Source organism: Protopterus annectens, chromosome 5.part0, assembly GCF_019279795.1.
Source record: "Protopterus annectens isolate FY-2018-M chromosome 5.part0, PAN1.0, whole genome shotgun sequence".
NCBI lineage: Eukaryota > Metazoa > Chordata > Ceratodontiformes > Protopteridae > Protopterus > Protopterus annectens.
Window position 1 is genome coordinate 1,286,145,655 of NC_056735.1, and position 16,577 is coordinate 1,286,162,231.

Here is a 16,577-nt window from a genome sequence, read left to right on the forward strand (position 1 = left end):
ATATATATATATATATATAAAATATAATATTTTTGTCTGTTTCTTATAAAGTTGTGTTTTTTCTGGTAAATCACTTGCAAATCACTGAGGACTGAAGTCAGAAATAGCAAACATTTGAGTTTCAGGCATTATATCATTCAGAAAATTCATGCTAATGCAAAATATGTTATGTTATCAAATTTCTAAGTTTAGAAGAGCAATATCTAAAAACTGTCCATATTTTAGGGCTTTTGTCCCCCCCACCCCACCCCCCACGTTAATTGTGGCTCTGTCCAGATTTTTTGTTCTAAGAGGTTGAGAGGTATGTTAATTTCTGACCTTTTTTAAGGAAGACCTTGTGGTTTGCATCTCTGAAATATGTCTGTATAAAGATGTGCAGCCCCTGCCTAGAAGCTGCTGTAGCACACAGGTATCCCGTGATGAATTATTCTAAAGTAAATTTTAATTTGGTCTGTGCTGTTTATCCAGTGTACAGCTTTTTCTCACTTCTTTGTTTGTCAATTTTAAGGATGAGAACATGTTCCTCATTTTGAGGCTCACCTAGATTTCCTGTAGAGTTCAGTGGATGCAGATTGTTTGAACGTATAACTGCATCAGATATAAATAATACAAGTACAGTTGGCTAACATATATTAGGTGATAGGAATGGATTCCAGAAGAGTTGTGCAAAGTTCAAACAATCTCCCTGATACATTTGTTTCAATTAAGGACTTTCCATGCTTGAGTTATAAGGGTATGATGTAATTCTGCTGTGGTTAATGGACGAGGTAGGCTTGGCACAGGCAGTCCGTCATGTTTGCTCCAGTGTTGTGTTGTGTTATTTTCCTGATTTGACATTTAGGTTGGAATGGATACTCCCGGTCTAATGTTTGTGCTAGTCGGATGCTGTGATGGTTTCATTACAAGGCTTCCGTTCTGAGCACTCCAGTGATATTTGCCATCTTCAATAAGCTTAACACTTATTGATTTCATGAGATAGCTTCCATTATCATGGATCCTTAGAGAATGTGGTAGTAGACCTAACAGAGTTACAGGATTTTTTGTCATAAGCCACAAAAATGCATAATTTGAAGCACATGGAAAAGCTCTCTGTCATTTGGGCTCTATGTTACTCCCGGCGTGTACAAGATTCAGTGTTACTGCAAATACAGCATAAAAATAAGACAGTGACATTAGGAGTGGACAGGTTCAATGACAGTGCAGCGGTGTTTTTAGGGAAAATGTGAGGAGTAAACACTTTTATGTGCAGACACCTCTCTGGACTGAAATAGGTTACAGCTCGTGCGATGTCAGACCAGGCCACAACTGTGGGGACTGCCTCTCTATACCAGAAGCATACATGATCACTACAACTATCCCACAGGATATTGAAATGAAGACAAGGTGCAGCATTCTGGGTTACAAGCAGAGTGAAAATCTAGTCACTGATTAATGTCCCTCCAATGGTAGCATCAGTTATTATACTGTCTTAACACAGATGACTCTTGTCTTGGATTTCTAACCAGTGGAGTTTAAGAAAAATAATGAGAACCTTTATAGAGAGGAAGCATCAGAGAGAAGTGGCAACAGCACCACACAGAGGAGAAACAAGCATCTTGTCTTGAAATGGGAGGCATCAGTGTCAGTATTTAGATTCTGAATAATGGAACACATCTAAATACAGAAATGTGTCATTAGCGTAAACATTACTTTTGCTTGCTATTTTCTGTTAGTTACTGTGCCACCTGCACTACATGTGGGTGTTTAAACACAATTAGGGTCATAGGTTCATAGGTAGATTTCCCTGCAAATTACTATTATCTCTGAGTTATTGTGATTTTAAATTAGCAAACATCATTCCTTCAATTGCCATATTCAGTCTTGGAAATCCTTACTTTGATATTCTGAGATACAATGTTCCCCAGAGTGACTATGGTGGGGACAAGAATATAAAATATATGCCTGGTAAAATTACTGTGCAAGGCAGTTTGCGGATGATTATATTTTCTAGCTTAGCATGTCAACGTGATCATTATTATAAATGCTAATGGTGCAGAATTAGGTGGGGTCTCCAGCAAGCAGTACAAACAGTGTAATTCATGGAGGAAATAGCCATTTTAGCATGACTAATGTCAAGATTTGTAATCTAGTGGGCAACAAAAAAAATCAGTGAGAATTTGGCAGAAGACATAGGGCTTTACCTTCAATGGAGAGTGGGAATCCTCTTGGAGGAATACAAGATTATAATGGCATGATGGTTTACATCTGTCTAAAAATAGAAACAGTATCTTGTAAGACAGACTTAAAGATATCATTATCAACAGTTTAAAACCGTCAGAAGACAGTACAGGGTTGGAAAAATCCTGGCTTTACCCACCAACAATGTGTTAGCTGATGAAACAATCTGGCATAGTGGAAACAAATAAGAAGAAGACACACGATTAAAGGAAAAAAGGTAAAGATTGTTAAAACACACATGAAAAAGAAAGGAATTAATCACTAGATAACTGATTGTAATGAATAACAATATTTTTCATGCTAAAGAGAATGCTACATTAATATAATACTGAATTCTTAGATTTTGCTAAATTTGTTTCAACCCAATCACTGCCTGTTTTTTTTTCCTTTTGGAAACTATCATTTAAAATTTCTTAAATTCTATGAAGAAGTGGGGCATTCATAAAAAACAGACCTAGTATACAAGAGGTGTTCTTATGCAATGACACTGGAGGCTAAACTCTGGCATACAAACACACATGAGGTTGCTGAAACCATGTACACAACACTAATGTAAAATCCTTGTAAAATAACCAGAAATGTGTACTTCCTAAAAAGTAGCATATTTCCCTGCTCAGCAATGCCTTGCTAAGTCAGTAGCTGTCACTTAAAAATAAATAAATAAATAAATAAATAAATAAAACCGCTTACTGTGTCATGACTGTAATCGCTTCGTCGCAGATGCAAGATGCCAAGGAAGTATAAGTAAAGATTTTGATGTGGACTTCTTTGAATACGTTTTATAGTATGCATGATTTGCCTACAATGGAGAAATACCCGTAATAGCAGTCATTTACTGTTTCTATTACGATTCTGTTATCAGGCAAACATTTTCAAGTTGGCTCCTCAGCTGTGATTCTACTGGCGACCCCTGTTTTCTTTTTGAAGTTAATCTTAACAGAAGTGTGTGAAAATATTAAATGGAAAATATTTTACAAAAAAAGCTGTAAGTTACACACACCTGTTAAGATTAACATTCCAAACAAAAAAAAAAGGTTTGACACTGTATAAGGAATTCAAGGAACCGCTTTAACAGTGTTGCCCTGATAACGTAAAAGTACCAGGATTAGTAACCAAAATAACAGATAACTGACAGGACACCATCCATGTTTTACATCTGTCCTTACCTCTGTACATGAAGAAAGGCCTCATTAATCCCACTTGTAGTAGTATATAATTCTTTTACTGTGGTGGACAGCTAAAATAGTAATTCATAAAATTCAGATAATGCAAGAGAAGCTCACATAGTGCATTCAGAACCAAGCAAGCACACTGCCTTTAAACCAGTTTGAGTGTTAAAATTCACAGCAACAGTACCTTCGAAGAAAAACCTCCTATAGTAAAAACACCTTGCTGAATGCTGGAAGAACAAGGCTGTAGTTGTAGCAATGGCTATTCTTTATTTTAAATAAAATAAAACACTTGGTTTAGTACTTTTGTCCCTGTAAACATTAATGGGACTTCTCAGAACCCAGATTAGTTAAAAATGCACATCTTAAGTACCTAAAAAGACTGCCATTGAAAACCACCAATAAGATGAAATAAATTTACATAAATGATGACAGAAATTAGAACGTCTAACTGAAACTTTCTGTGAGGTGTAATGCAGTCTGAACCAAATGTGTGAAGTAAACCAATAGCAGATTGTACAAGTGCAATATAAAAAAGTCAAGTATTTACGAATATGAGTTCTATAATAAATTCAAAAAATAAATAAGGATAAACAAATTCATATAAAAAGTAATACATGTTGAAAGATACAGTGCAGTAAAAAGGAATCTAAAAGGAAAGCAAAACAAAAATGCATGTGTGTGATTAATTTAAAAAGAAGTAAACATGTTTGGGACTGATAAAACTGATTGAAGCTATTCACCGTTAAAGTTTTAAAGCATTTAGGTTTTATGGCAGAATTAATAGGTTCATAGGTAGGTACTAGGCTATTGGCCCTAGGGCCTATATAAGCCTAGCCAAATGGTACCCTGGCTTTTGCAACCCAAGAAAATTATTTTCCTGTGCCCCTGTCAAGCAGAGCCACAGAAGTGATCTCCGGGGTGAATTTCCTATCTCCCATCCATTCATTAATTTCTAGGTATGCTGAAACATTCATCATATATTTATTTAAAGAAATAATGTCTTAAATGCATCCCGATTTTTTGACAAAAGAGACATACCCCAAAATGATCAATATATCAACATATATATATATATATATATATATATATATATATATATATATATATATATATAGAGGCATCCCCTTCAGAAGCTCAAAGTTTCAAAACTTCAAACTTCAAAAGGCTGAGACCAACCCAACATGGCTTCCACCCATCCCACAGTACCTCCACCGCCCTACTCAGATTCACCAACACTATAAACTCCTATAGGAACCAAGGTAAACTAGTCTCCATTCCCTTCCTTGATTTATCCAAGGCGTTTGACACGGTATCTCACAAAAAACAACCTCTAACCTGTCTCTCTGATCTCAACTTCAACACCCCAAACTCTGTTCTAGTTCAAAAGCTAACTAGACAACCAACATCAGTCTGTCAAATGGATAAAGGTTATTGGAGAGGAGGTGGGAGAGGATTTGGTGATGTATGCATCTCTCTAGAATCTTCGACAGGAGTGAAAGAATTGTTATTGGGCGAAAGTTAGAGAGTTCGGAAGAGGGTCCACCTTTGTGAAGGGGAATGATGAAAGAGATTTTCCATAAGGCTGGCACAGTGTTCTTGGTAATGCATCTGTTAATTAGTAATGAAATAGGATATGCTATGACTGTGGATGCGAGATGGAGGTATTCGGCGGGGATGTTGTCAGCGGCAAGGGTGGTAGTTTTGAGTTTAGTTTGAAATTTTTGTATATAGGATGTTTGTACTGGCATGAGTGAGAAGGGGATACAGTCTTGTTGAATTATAGGGGGTTGGGGATATTGGTGGTGGTGGAGTCATTTATAATTTTAAGAATGAAGGAGGTGGAAGTAGTTACTAAAGCTGCAGGTGATATCGACATTTGTGCCGGGTGTATTGGGGGTGGTGTGGTGGATTTACCAGGCTGAAGGATATTATTTACTGTTGCCCAGAATTTCTGAGGGTTGGTATTATATTTCCTTTGTAGTGAGAGGTAGTAGTTTTGTTTTTCTAGTTTTATCTAGTTTTACTTGTTTTTTGGCTTTATTCTGAAGTTCAAGAAAGGATTGCCTAGTTGCGGGTGTTCTATGATGGTGCCAGGTTTTCCAGCTTAATTATACAATTCTGTAACATGAAGCAATTATTTATTCACAGGAAGAGAACTGTTATGTTGATAAATTATAAGTTACTTTTAAGAATGTGAGATAGATGAGGTAGGGAGAGGTAGGGAGAGAGAAAGATTCAATGAGCAAAGCAGAGGAAAGAAAGTGGATAGTGTTTTAGTGGATAGAGAAGGAGACAGGTATTGAAAACTATAATGGTGCATATAACAATTATTTAGGTGGAGACAGGAGAGTTTGTGATGGAGAAGTCATGTGAATTCACAAAATGGAAAGGACTGGTGGTTGACTAGCCCAGTGAGTGGAATAAGCACAGTCAGATTTGATTTGATGCTATCTGAGTAAAGGTTTTGAAGCTGTTTACCTTTTCTATCTGTTCAATATGAGTAGGAATGTTGTACCATTGTTTTGATACATAGTGGGAGTACAGGGAATTTCTAACAGGGTTGTATGCTTTACTGACAGCTTGTAGGAATTTAATGCCAGAGTAAACGTCTCTAGTAGGTGAGTAATGAGGATGAGTGTTTTCTAATGTTGGGCATTTCTGAGGAGAGTATAAAAGTTTGCAAGCAGTGAAACCCTCTGATATGATGGAGTCTCCATCATATTTCATAATTTTAAATAAAATTGGTACAGAACTAGCATTTGATGGATTTCTTTAGCCCTGTTTCATGGAATCTATCTATTAACTGGACATTTTGGCTTCTTCTATAGTAATGTTATTATAATGAGCAACAATTTTTATGACATTTTGTCATGTCAGGAGTGAGGTAAAAGGAGTCGGTGATTCAGAAACATATTCTATTTGCAATAAACAATTGTGCTGGCTACTGGTCATGTTTACAGTGTGGGCTAACCAGAAATACATTAAAGATGAAAAGGGATGGACAAGAAATCCTGCTGCCAGCATAGGAAGCTAAGGCTGGAGTAATTACATGGTAAAAGTACTAAAGTGAGGGTCTCTATGGATGCATATGAGGATAAATAATATGGATGAGCAAATCAAAAACACACACACACACACACACACACATACACACGCACACATATACACACACATATATATATATATATATATATATATATATATATATATATATATATATATATATACAGAGAGAGAGAGAGAGAAAGAATGTTATTGATCGCAGTAAAATCTTGGAGTTACAAGAGATGAAAAACTGAACTATGTATGAGGTAGCCACAGTATTAGCAAACCTGTATATGCAACTGGCTTTACTCATCAGTGGTAGTCACTGTGTTGCATGTTGTCACCACTGTTGGCATTGTGTCATTTGTACATACCTAACATTTCATGCCCTTCACGACACTGAAGTTATCGATTGTTGTTCTGTGGATAGAGTCTCATTTGCAGGTACTGGTCAAGATGTGTCACTCTTATTTGCAAGCCTGTGAAATGTAAGAAGCCCCTTTCACTCTGCATAAAAAGGTATATGTGGTTTATATGTGGTTTAGCTATAGAGACTTTTCTGTGACCAGTTGCAGCACACAGTAGAAGTATCCCAGGCAAATGGCTCAAGCATACGTCACAAGTTCCTCAGTGCCATGCTACAGCATGTGAGGTAGCATATGTGGTACCTATGTACCACACTGGAAACAGCCAACGCCATGTGGGCTTTTTATGAAATCACCCATTCCCCTGAGGTACTGGAGACCAAAGACTGCACCTACATTGAAATAAATTCCATACCCTGGTGAAGAAGGAAGAACACAGTTTAACCATAAAGATTACCACCCCATCAACCTTTAGGTGGTCTGTATTACAGAAGGTATAATCTGCAGTATGTCTGCAGGTCACACAGGCAGTACCAGTGACTCCCAAATATGGCACTCATGTAACCTATTTTAGCAGTTTATGTAGGATGATTTTCTCCCAAGGCATCTGCATGGCAATGCTAGATATGCCTGAGAGTCATGGTCAATAACACTTATCAAAAATCCTTAGACAGTGGAAGACAATGGCTTCAATTATACATTGTCTCAAAACCTGGTCATCATCAAGCACATTTAGCCTACTGAAGACCCACGTTCACTGCCATTATAAATATGATGAGTTAGCCACAACTAGCTATTTGACTCCCTTTGACATTCTCCAGACTGGTAGTTGAGGACGTAAAGAAAAAGAGAAGAATCTGTTTAAGGTGTAGAGCAGCTTATACCATGAACAAATAAGGCAAGACCATCACTTAACACCTTGTACCCAGTGCAGCTACCCCTTGGTCCCGTCGTACCTGGACTTCTGTATGGTGATGCCCTGCAGGATGACCCTGGCACATGCACTAGGAAATGTTCTGTCAGTGCTATGTAATATAATATAATTTAGTTAAAATACTTGCAGCAGGGAGTACAAATTCAGGGGTAAAAAGTTTAGCTCCTTTGTAAGCCGATAGTGGAACATAGTTTTTAACATCTTTTGCAGACTGAAATGCTTTTGAATAAGCCGTGAAGAAATTCGGAAATTCTTCATATTGTACCAAGCAAGTGTCATAATTTATTATTAAGAACTTTATTTGCACATAATTTTCTCACGTTAATTTGCAAGAGCTTTGCTCAGCTTTATTAACTTTTGTCTTTCATTTTTCTTTCCTTGTTCCATTTCATTTGTAGCAAGTTTCTCCACTTCTGAATGATTCAGCATTTTATGGGATTTGACCCACAAAGCATTTAAGTCTTACTGAAGTATCACTAAATCCATTAACAGTGCACTTCTATAGCTATGTCATCTATCACAGAGTAAAGGCTAGGCCTGCAAAGTCCATTAGACCATGATAAGAACATTATTACACTGTCCTTGACGTATTTCTTTCTGTAAGGTGCTCTGACAATATAACTACATTCTAGGTCATCTGGAGAAGCAGATTACTTTTTCCCCCTTCAAATACTGTATACATATCTAAATTACCCACATTATGTAGAACAGTATCATTAACAAATCACAGCTCTTCTATTTGTAACAATACCCTTGTCTCACAAAGCATGCATTTGTCCAGTAAACACAAACTGGGTGAATAATGATGATTTATCAATCTTTGACTGCTTCAAATTAAACTACTTTCTGTACAGTGAAAATTATTAGCATTGACTTCCCCTTAAAGTTCAACATCTGATCTCCAGTGTACAGATCTTTACTTGGTACTATCACAGGAATAACCATTTCAAATCCAAAAATGTTTCACTAAATATAAAAATGGCAATTATGTAATAGTAATACAACATAACTTTGTACTTATTTCCTGAAATAAGCATTACCTCATTTACTCACTACCCACCAAAATAAGCATTCATTAATTAAAAAACAGAGGTCATCAGTGCTAACTATGAAGGAGCCATAGAAACAAGTTTGTCCAAAAATTATACGCTTAAACATGTTTCTAATAACTTTTAGAAACAGATTATCTGTTCAGTATGATAACTATCTACCATGACACCAGTCAGTTACATCTGATGATCATGCCAGTCCACACCATGGCCTGCTGATTCATATCTATCTCACTTATATACATTTATATATACAGACTATACATTTGTTTTTGTTCAACTGACTAATCAGTGTTCATTCAGCAGCAGTAAGTCAATACCTTTCTACAGTGAAATTTCTTTTGTGCTGACATAGAAGTTTGCCTAAATACAATTTGTTTTTTCAGTCACAGTACTCAACAGCCAACTCATTCACAGTACAGATGTCTGATTGGGTAACCATGGCACAGAGGTTTTGTACAGACTGTTGGAGTTTGTGCTTATCCTGAAGTGTACAATGATACAGAATCAGATGATAACCACAATAAATTCCATTACAGTTGTATGTTTTCTCACTGAATATATGTGTTTATTTATGCACAACAAAAAATAGAAAATGCTAATGCAATTCACTGTAGTTAGGCCAATTTATTGCAAGCACATTGTTTAAGTTTCTTTTAGTCAATGACTCTGAAATACGGTCTCCATTATAGGCTGCTACTTAGTTGTCAACAGGAACACAATGAAATCCATTCACTTGTGATTGGAGAGATGCTCATTGTACTTTATAACTTCTGATGACATTGAGAAGTTATTGAATTAGGTAAAATAGAGAGGGGGTGGATGGGTATCTTTTACTGGGCGGTATGTAGGCATAGTCTAAAATAGGTAGACTGTTATGTGTGACATTGTTGAGTGAATAATATTGACTCTCAGGGTTTACATTAGAGCAGAGATGTGGCCATAAAGGAATATTTGAAGGGATAATTACTTTGGTATGAATGCCATTACTGCATTGCTGGAATCTTGGGTAATGTAATGTAAAAATATGTAGCTACTGTGGATAAACATCTAGAAAGCCGTCATACCGATGGGACCCATATGGAAGGGGGATGAGTGCAATATCAAATGATCTTATCTGCAGGAAAAAATTATGCAACACTATGATGCAGCTTTTTTTATTTGAAAAAGGATGTGCCATAGCATTTGGTCAGTTAATTTCTAGATGTCCATTTCCTAATAGGATTCAAAAGTCACAGCAGCTAGTGACTGTCTAAGTTATTTCTCTGGGGCAAATTCTGTATAATTCTTGCAAATTTTGGTAACAGTGTTGTCAAAGCAGAAAAGTAATGCCAATATGAATTAAATGATTATTAACTTGTGTGTTACAGGATGAAATTTTGACTGTGATCAGGAGGGTAGATGACAATTGGGCAGAAGGAATGCTTGGAGACAAAATCGGCATTTTTCCTATTTTATATGTTGAGGTAAGCAATTAACATTGGGTACTTCGCAAGCCATTAACTAAGGCAGAAAACAATAAAAATATAAAAAAAAATGTTTCCTGAATAAATTAACATTGTTTTATTTGTAAACATTGTATTCCTCAGGAAAAGAATGCAGGAAAGATAGTTTGTTTTGTTTGGTGATAATGACTGCATAATGATTGACTGAATCTGTACAAAAATGCTATTTCGATGAGTTTTTATCTGAATAGCAATGGGTCTTTGGCTTGGGGAGAATTTAGTTCTATCCCATCATTATATCCTCCATTAGTTCTAATATATATATATATATATATATATATATATATATATATATACAAGTCCCCTTCACATGGTCGACTTTTCAGAAAGTTGACTTTCATATGGCCGAGACCATATGATTGACTTTTGAAAAGCCAACCATGGGGAGCTGCTATCTCCGTACAGTGAGGAATGGGAAAATGCCCCTCATCCGCACTGTAGTGCGATCTCAGAGTTGGTATATTTAAGTCACAGGGGGGGGTGTGAGGGCAGAGCCCTGCACAGGGTGTGCTGGGAGACGTAGCCCCCCCGCTAACAGTTTCAAGGTAAGTGTTCATTGTGTTTTTTTGTGTTTATTTTACAATGTCGGCTTTCCGAAAGTCAATCATATGGTCTCGGCCATTGAAAAGTCGACCATGTAAAGTAGACCCATGTGTATATGTGCTACTGAAAACTTCTGAACTGTTAAAAACAAAAACAAAAAAGCAATGAATAGATGTTGAGCCATAACTATTTGCTGAGCGCTTTCGTTTGCTTTATTGCTAACAATTGAACTTCATCAGAGCAAAATGTAATGTTTTTGCAGTACTGTACGATCTTTAAATAGTGTAACTGGTATAAAATTCATGAAGAAATTTTAAATTTCTAGTGTTAGAACAGGTCCAGCAGTTTTTTGGAGATTGCAACACTCTACTGGAGCTGAAGTAATTAAGATGACAATTCCTCCTTGAAGCAGATACCCCACCAGGGCTCAACGAGAAACTCAACATTAAATGAGCATTAAAGTGGTACAATTAAAAAGTTATGGCATGCCCCCAGGGGCAGGATGTTAGCAGATAAAACCTTTTGTTTTACAGCAGTGTCTCTCATTAGTCCAAATACTCCGACATTAGAGTACTTTATCTACCAATCACAGTGAAGCATTTTTTTATACCAGTTACACTATTTAAAGCTCATACAGTACTGCAAAAGCATTACATTTTGCTCTGATGAAGTTCGATTGTTATCAATAAAGCGAACATAAAGCACTCAACAAATAACAGTTCTGGCTCAGCATCTATTCATTGTTTTTTTGTTTTTGTTTTTAACAGTTAGGAAATTTTCAGTAGTATATGTTTATTTCTTCCTAGTCTTATTCGGTCTTGTTTTTCTATATATATATATATATATATATATATATATATATATATATATACACAGTATACTAGTATTATATCCTCCCTATTAGTTCTACTAGCTTAATATCCTTCCATTAGCATTATCACACACATGTATACTACAGTTATATCTACCCAACATATGTACTAGCATTATATACTTCCCATTAGTTCTACCCCACATATATGCTAGCATCCCTCCATTAGTATTTACTGTATAATGAAAATGAGACAGTGAATTGTGACATTCTATTCACAGTTATGCTTATAAAGATTCATAGTTTCAAAGATGGAGATACTAGTCATGTATCTTTTAGCCTACAAAAACTTAGTTGCCATTTTAACTTGCAAATACTGCTTATGTCCAGTGTATGGATTGAGATTATTTCTGAAGTTGGTACTTGAAATACTTTGTTCAACCATTGCTATTTTATTACATAACTACGGTATATAGAGCTTAATGCACCTGTGTCCCTTTGTTCTCATTATGAATGTTTATCGTCACCATCCTATTACTTGTACATGGTTTCTCTCCTCCATTTTGTGGAATATCCGTAGAATTTTGAGCAAAATCAAGATGATGCCCACATCAGAAACAACAAGTGTGCCTTTGTGGTCTATATCCTTCAATATAAAGGAGCATCTCATGTTTTCTAAACCTTGAAATGTCTTTGTTATGAATCACAGTACTTTTGAGCTAAGCCATAGGCTTGTCATGAAAGCTACAGAAAGCCACATCATATTTGATGTTCACATGAATTAATGTTATGTACATAGGAACATTTATTTTCTTGAAGCGTCTGGGCTTTCCAGTAGATTTTATGTGGGCAGCCTCATAATCCTTAAAATTAAAATCACAACAAAGTGGTCGAAAGCTAGGTTATCCTTCACTGTGGTGCTTAGGTCATCAGTTTTTTTTTTTTTTTTCATAGCTTTTTGTATTGGTTTTCAATAGTATAAATACAATTTTTAAAAAGAAAAAACAACGTAATATCAAATTTTAACAAAAACTATATACAGAGTCCAAAATAGCTACCAAATCTTCAATAACATTACATTTTGTCTAATAGTATTTTAAGCTTTATCCAGGCAATTTGTTTATGAGTCATGTTTGAGGAGTGTAACATAGCTGTTTGTAATTCCATACTACAAATAATCTTAGTAAAAGATATAAATTCCTTAAATGAGAGGTTATTTTTACATTTCCAATTTCTAGTAATAGTTTTTCTTGCTATAGCAAGTAGAGTCCAAAGGAGGTTCATTTGATTCAGTGGAACATACCTTGGCATTGGTGCATTGAAAAGTATCATAGAATCAGAGATCTCGCATCTGTCTGACCACAAAGCTTTAATAAAATTTTTAAACTCCATCCAAAATGTGGTTATTGTTCTGCATTCTAAAAACATATGTGCCCAGTCGGCATCTATTAGCTCCTCGCATCTCCAACATCTATTAATGTCTTTCTTGCTTATTCTAGAGGCTTTTTTTGGTGTAATAAAACTTCTATGAATGAATTTCCTTGTAAAAATTTTCCAATATGTGGAAGAAGAAGTATGCTAAACAGATCTGAGAATTAAAGTTTTATCATTTATATGTATTTGGGAGTTATTGAAATTGTTGATATATTTCCATAAATTGTCGTCTAATATTATTAGGTCTGATCTAAGAATGTTGTAAAATCTTGATAATGAGATACCATTATTATAGCCTATATTGGTGAATTCAAAGAGGATGGATAATTTTTTGGGGAGGTCAGTTATAGCAGGAAAATGATATATTTTAAATTCTGTTAAAATAAATTCTCTGAAGATTTGAATATTTAACCAGTTATTTTGGTAGATATTATACCTGGCTAAAAGGTAGGTAGTATCATGAATATTATTAGTTCCTAAAAACTGATGCCAGAATAATAACCCATTTTTTCCATAGTTTTTATTTTCATCATGTTAAAGGAATCTAAGCATCCCTTGGTTAAGATTATTGGAAACATTAGAATGGACAAATTGTTGTTCAAAAGGTTCTTATTTATTACTTTTTTTTAATTTTGCAAGATATATTTAATTATAGGAATAAGATGTGATTTTTCCTGCTCATTGTTGAAGAAGAATTCTTTAATAACTATAAATAGCTTAATATTTTCAGAACAATATATGTTTTTGAAAAACTTGTCAAATTTGCTTAATAGTATTGTTTTGTGTAAATTTTTCCAAGTTGAATGGTATTTTGGACTAAACCACAGACTTGTTATATTAAGAATAATGTCATCAGCATAAAGCTCAAAATTTGGAAAAGCAATTCCTCCTTCAATCTAGTTTTTATAGTGCCAATCATATTTAATCCTTGTGTTTTGAGGATACCATAGGAATTTAATTAATATAGTGTTTATGTGTTTAAGTTGTTTTCTAGAAGGAGGAGCCAATAGTGTTTGAAGATAAAAAATATTTTTTGGTAATAGAATCATTTTTATCAGAGATAATCTTTTTTCTATAGTAAAGAACATTTTCTTCCATCTATTAATGTATTATGTGATTTTATTTAATAAAATTTTAATATTTATATTTATAGTGTCTTTCCATTTAGACAGAATATGAACCCCTAGATATTTCAATTTATCATTGGTCCAGTTAAAGTTATTGTAATTAGATAAAGTGTTATTCAATTTTTTATTTATGAGAATAGTTTCTGTTTTGTTTTGGTTAAATCTAAGGTTTGAGATTTCCTCAAAGAGTTTTAATGATCTGATAATGTGGTCAATAGATGAATCAATAGTTCCAATAGTTAATAAGATATCATCTGCAAAGAGTAACATTTTAGAAAAATAGTTCTCATTAACATCAAAACATTTTATGTTATTGTTTCTTATAAAATTAGCAAATGGTTCTATTGCTAATGCAAATAGTAGTGGGGATAAAGGGCAACATTGTCTAGTGCCTTTTAGAATTTGAAGTGGGCCAGATAAAAAAGCGCCAATTTTAATATACGCTATAGAACCTTCATATAATTTTTTTAACAAGTTTAAGATTTCCGAGAAGAAATTATATTCTTTTAATACCATAAATAAGTATGTCCAGTTAATAGAATCAAATGCCTTATCTAGATCTAGACTGATGAGTGATAATTCTTTTTTTTTTATTTGCAAAATCTAGTAAAGTTAAAAGTCTAATAGTATTATCCTGACCTTTTCTGTTCAGTATAAAACCTGTTTGATCATTGTTTATTAAAGTCGGCATCATTTGATTTAATCTGTTTGCTAAAATATACTTAAATATTTTATAATCTATATTTAATAGGGAAATAGGACGATATGATGAAACAAATTTGGAGTCCTTATCTTGCTTTAAAAAATAAAACATGGAAAAAGCACCACGCTAGGAAACAAAAACTGTATGTTAGCGCTTTCGTTTACTAAAAATATGTAAACTTCTTCAGACAATTCACAAACAAAAAGTCAACCCTTAAATACTTTAAAAAACATGACATCATTTCCTGAAACATCATTTCCTGAAACAACCTTACCTCAATTTAAAGTATTTAAAGTTTTATTTTTTATTAGTTTGTTGAATTATTTAGTTTGTTTCCTTATCTTGCTTTAGAATGGGAGAAATTAGCGAATATTTCTAAGAAGGACAAATTTGTCACTTATTCAAAATTCCTCAAGTGCTTTCATTAATATCTTCAAAGTGGAATCAGGGAAAATTTTATATAATTCACCTATTATGCCATCAAGACCAGGGGCTTTATTATTTTTAAGATTTTGTATTCTTTCTTTAGCTTCCATTAATGATATTGATTTAAGTAATCTATTATTTTGTTCTTTAGAAAGTTTATTATTTATATTGTTTTTTAGAAATTCTATTTTTGAACTATTATTAGTAAAGTTTAAGTTTGCTTTATTCATTGTTTCATGATATGAACGAAAAATCTTTAAAATATCTTTTAGATCTGAAGAAGGTTTTGAATTGTGTTTAGATGTGTCTAATATTTCAACTATGTGTTTACTCTTGTGAAAACTTTTCATTTTGGCTGCTAATCTGTGCATATGTTTTGGATTAGATGAATAAGATTGTAATTTTAACCTCTCTAAATTAATTGCTACTTTATGACTAAGAATTTCTAATTATTCGAGATTTAGTTGTTTTAATTCCAGATTCGAGCCCAATTCTTTGGGTTGTAAGTTCTTTTTTAAAGTGTCAATTTTCAATTGCAGATTTATTAATTCTTTGTCCCATTCTTTCCTTTTATGTAAATACCAGGTTTTTATTTTCCCATATAGATAAGATTTTAAAGAGTCCCAAATAAGCACTTTATTTGTGTTATTATTATTATTAAGTTCAATATAATAGTTGACTTACTTTATAAACCATTCTTTGAATCATTTTTTCTTAATAATATAGGCTGGTAGTCTCTGCCAATGAATAAGATCGTTTGGTTTAATTTTAATTTTAAATAGTATGGCATTGTGGTCTGACAGAGGGCATGATGTAATCACTACATCTTGAGTCTTAGATAATAGGCTATCAGATATAAACACTTTATCAATAGTCATCTGTGTACCATATCTATAAGAAAAGTGAGTAAAATTGAGAGACCTCTGCTCTTTGATCATGTATATGTCTTTTAGGGTATATAATGAGACAAAAATCTATCAATTTTTTGGCTGATGCAGGTATCTTAATATTGCTGACATTAGTGGTATCTTTAGATGATAGTATACAATTAAAATCACCTGCCAAAATGATATCTCCTTTAGAATTTGCTGTTATTACTTCCAAATATTTGTTTGCAGATTTAGCACCAATACCAGATAGCCAGTACATATTTGCTAAAGTAAAATATTTCTTATTTAATTCCAATACTACTAGACACAACATACCACTTTTATCGGAGAAACTGTTAATTATTTTAGGTATTGGT

At 34.0% G+C, this 16,577-nt stretch overlaps 1 protein-coding gene across 1 annotated transcript in view; it reads left to right on the forward strand.

Moving 5' to 3' along the window:
* Positions 1–16,577, forward strand: part of LOC122802353 (E3 ubiquitin-protein ligase SH3RF3-like) — a 2,381,113-nt gene that overhangs the window by 1,203,048 nt on the left and 1,161,488 nt on the right. Inside the window, exon 5 of the mRNA XM_044071989.1 lies at positions 10,153–10,248. Within this exon, the coding sequence (XP_043927924.1) occupies positions 10,153–10,248 (96 nt within the window). The remainder of the gene's footprint in view (positions 1–10,152; positions 10,249–16,577) is intronic.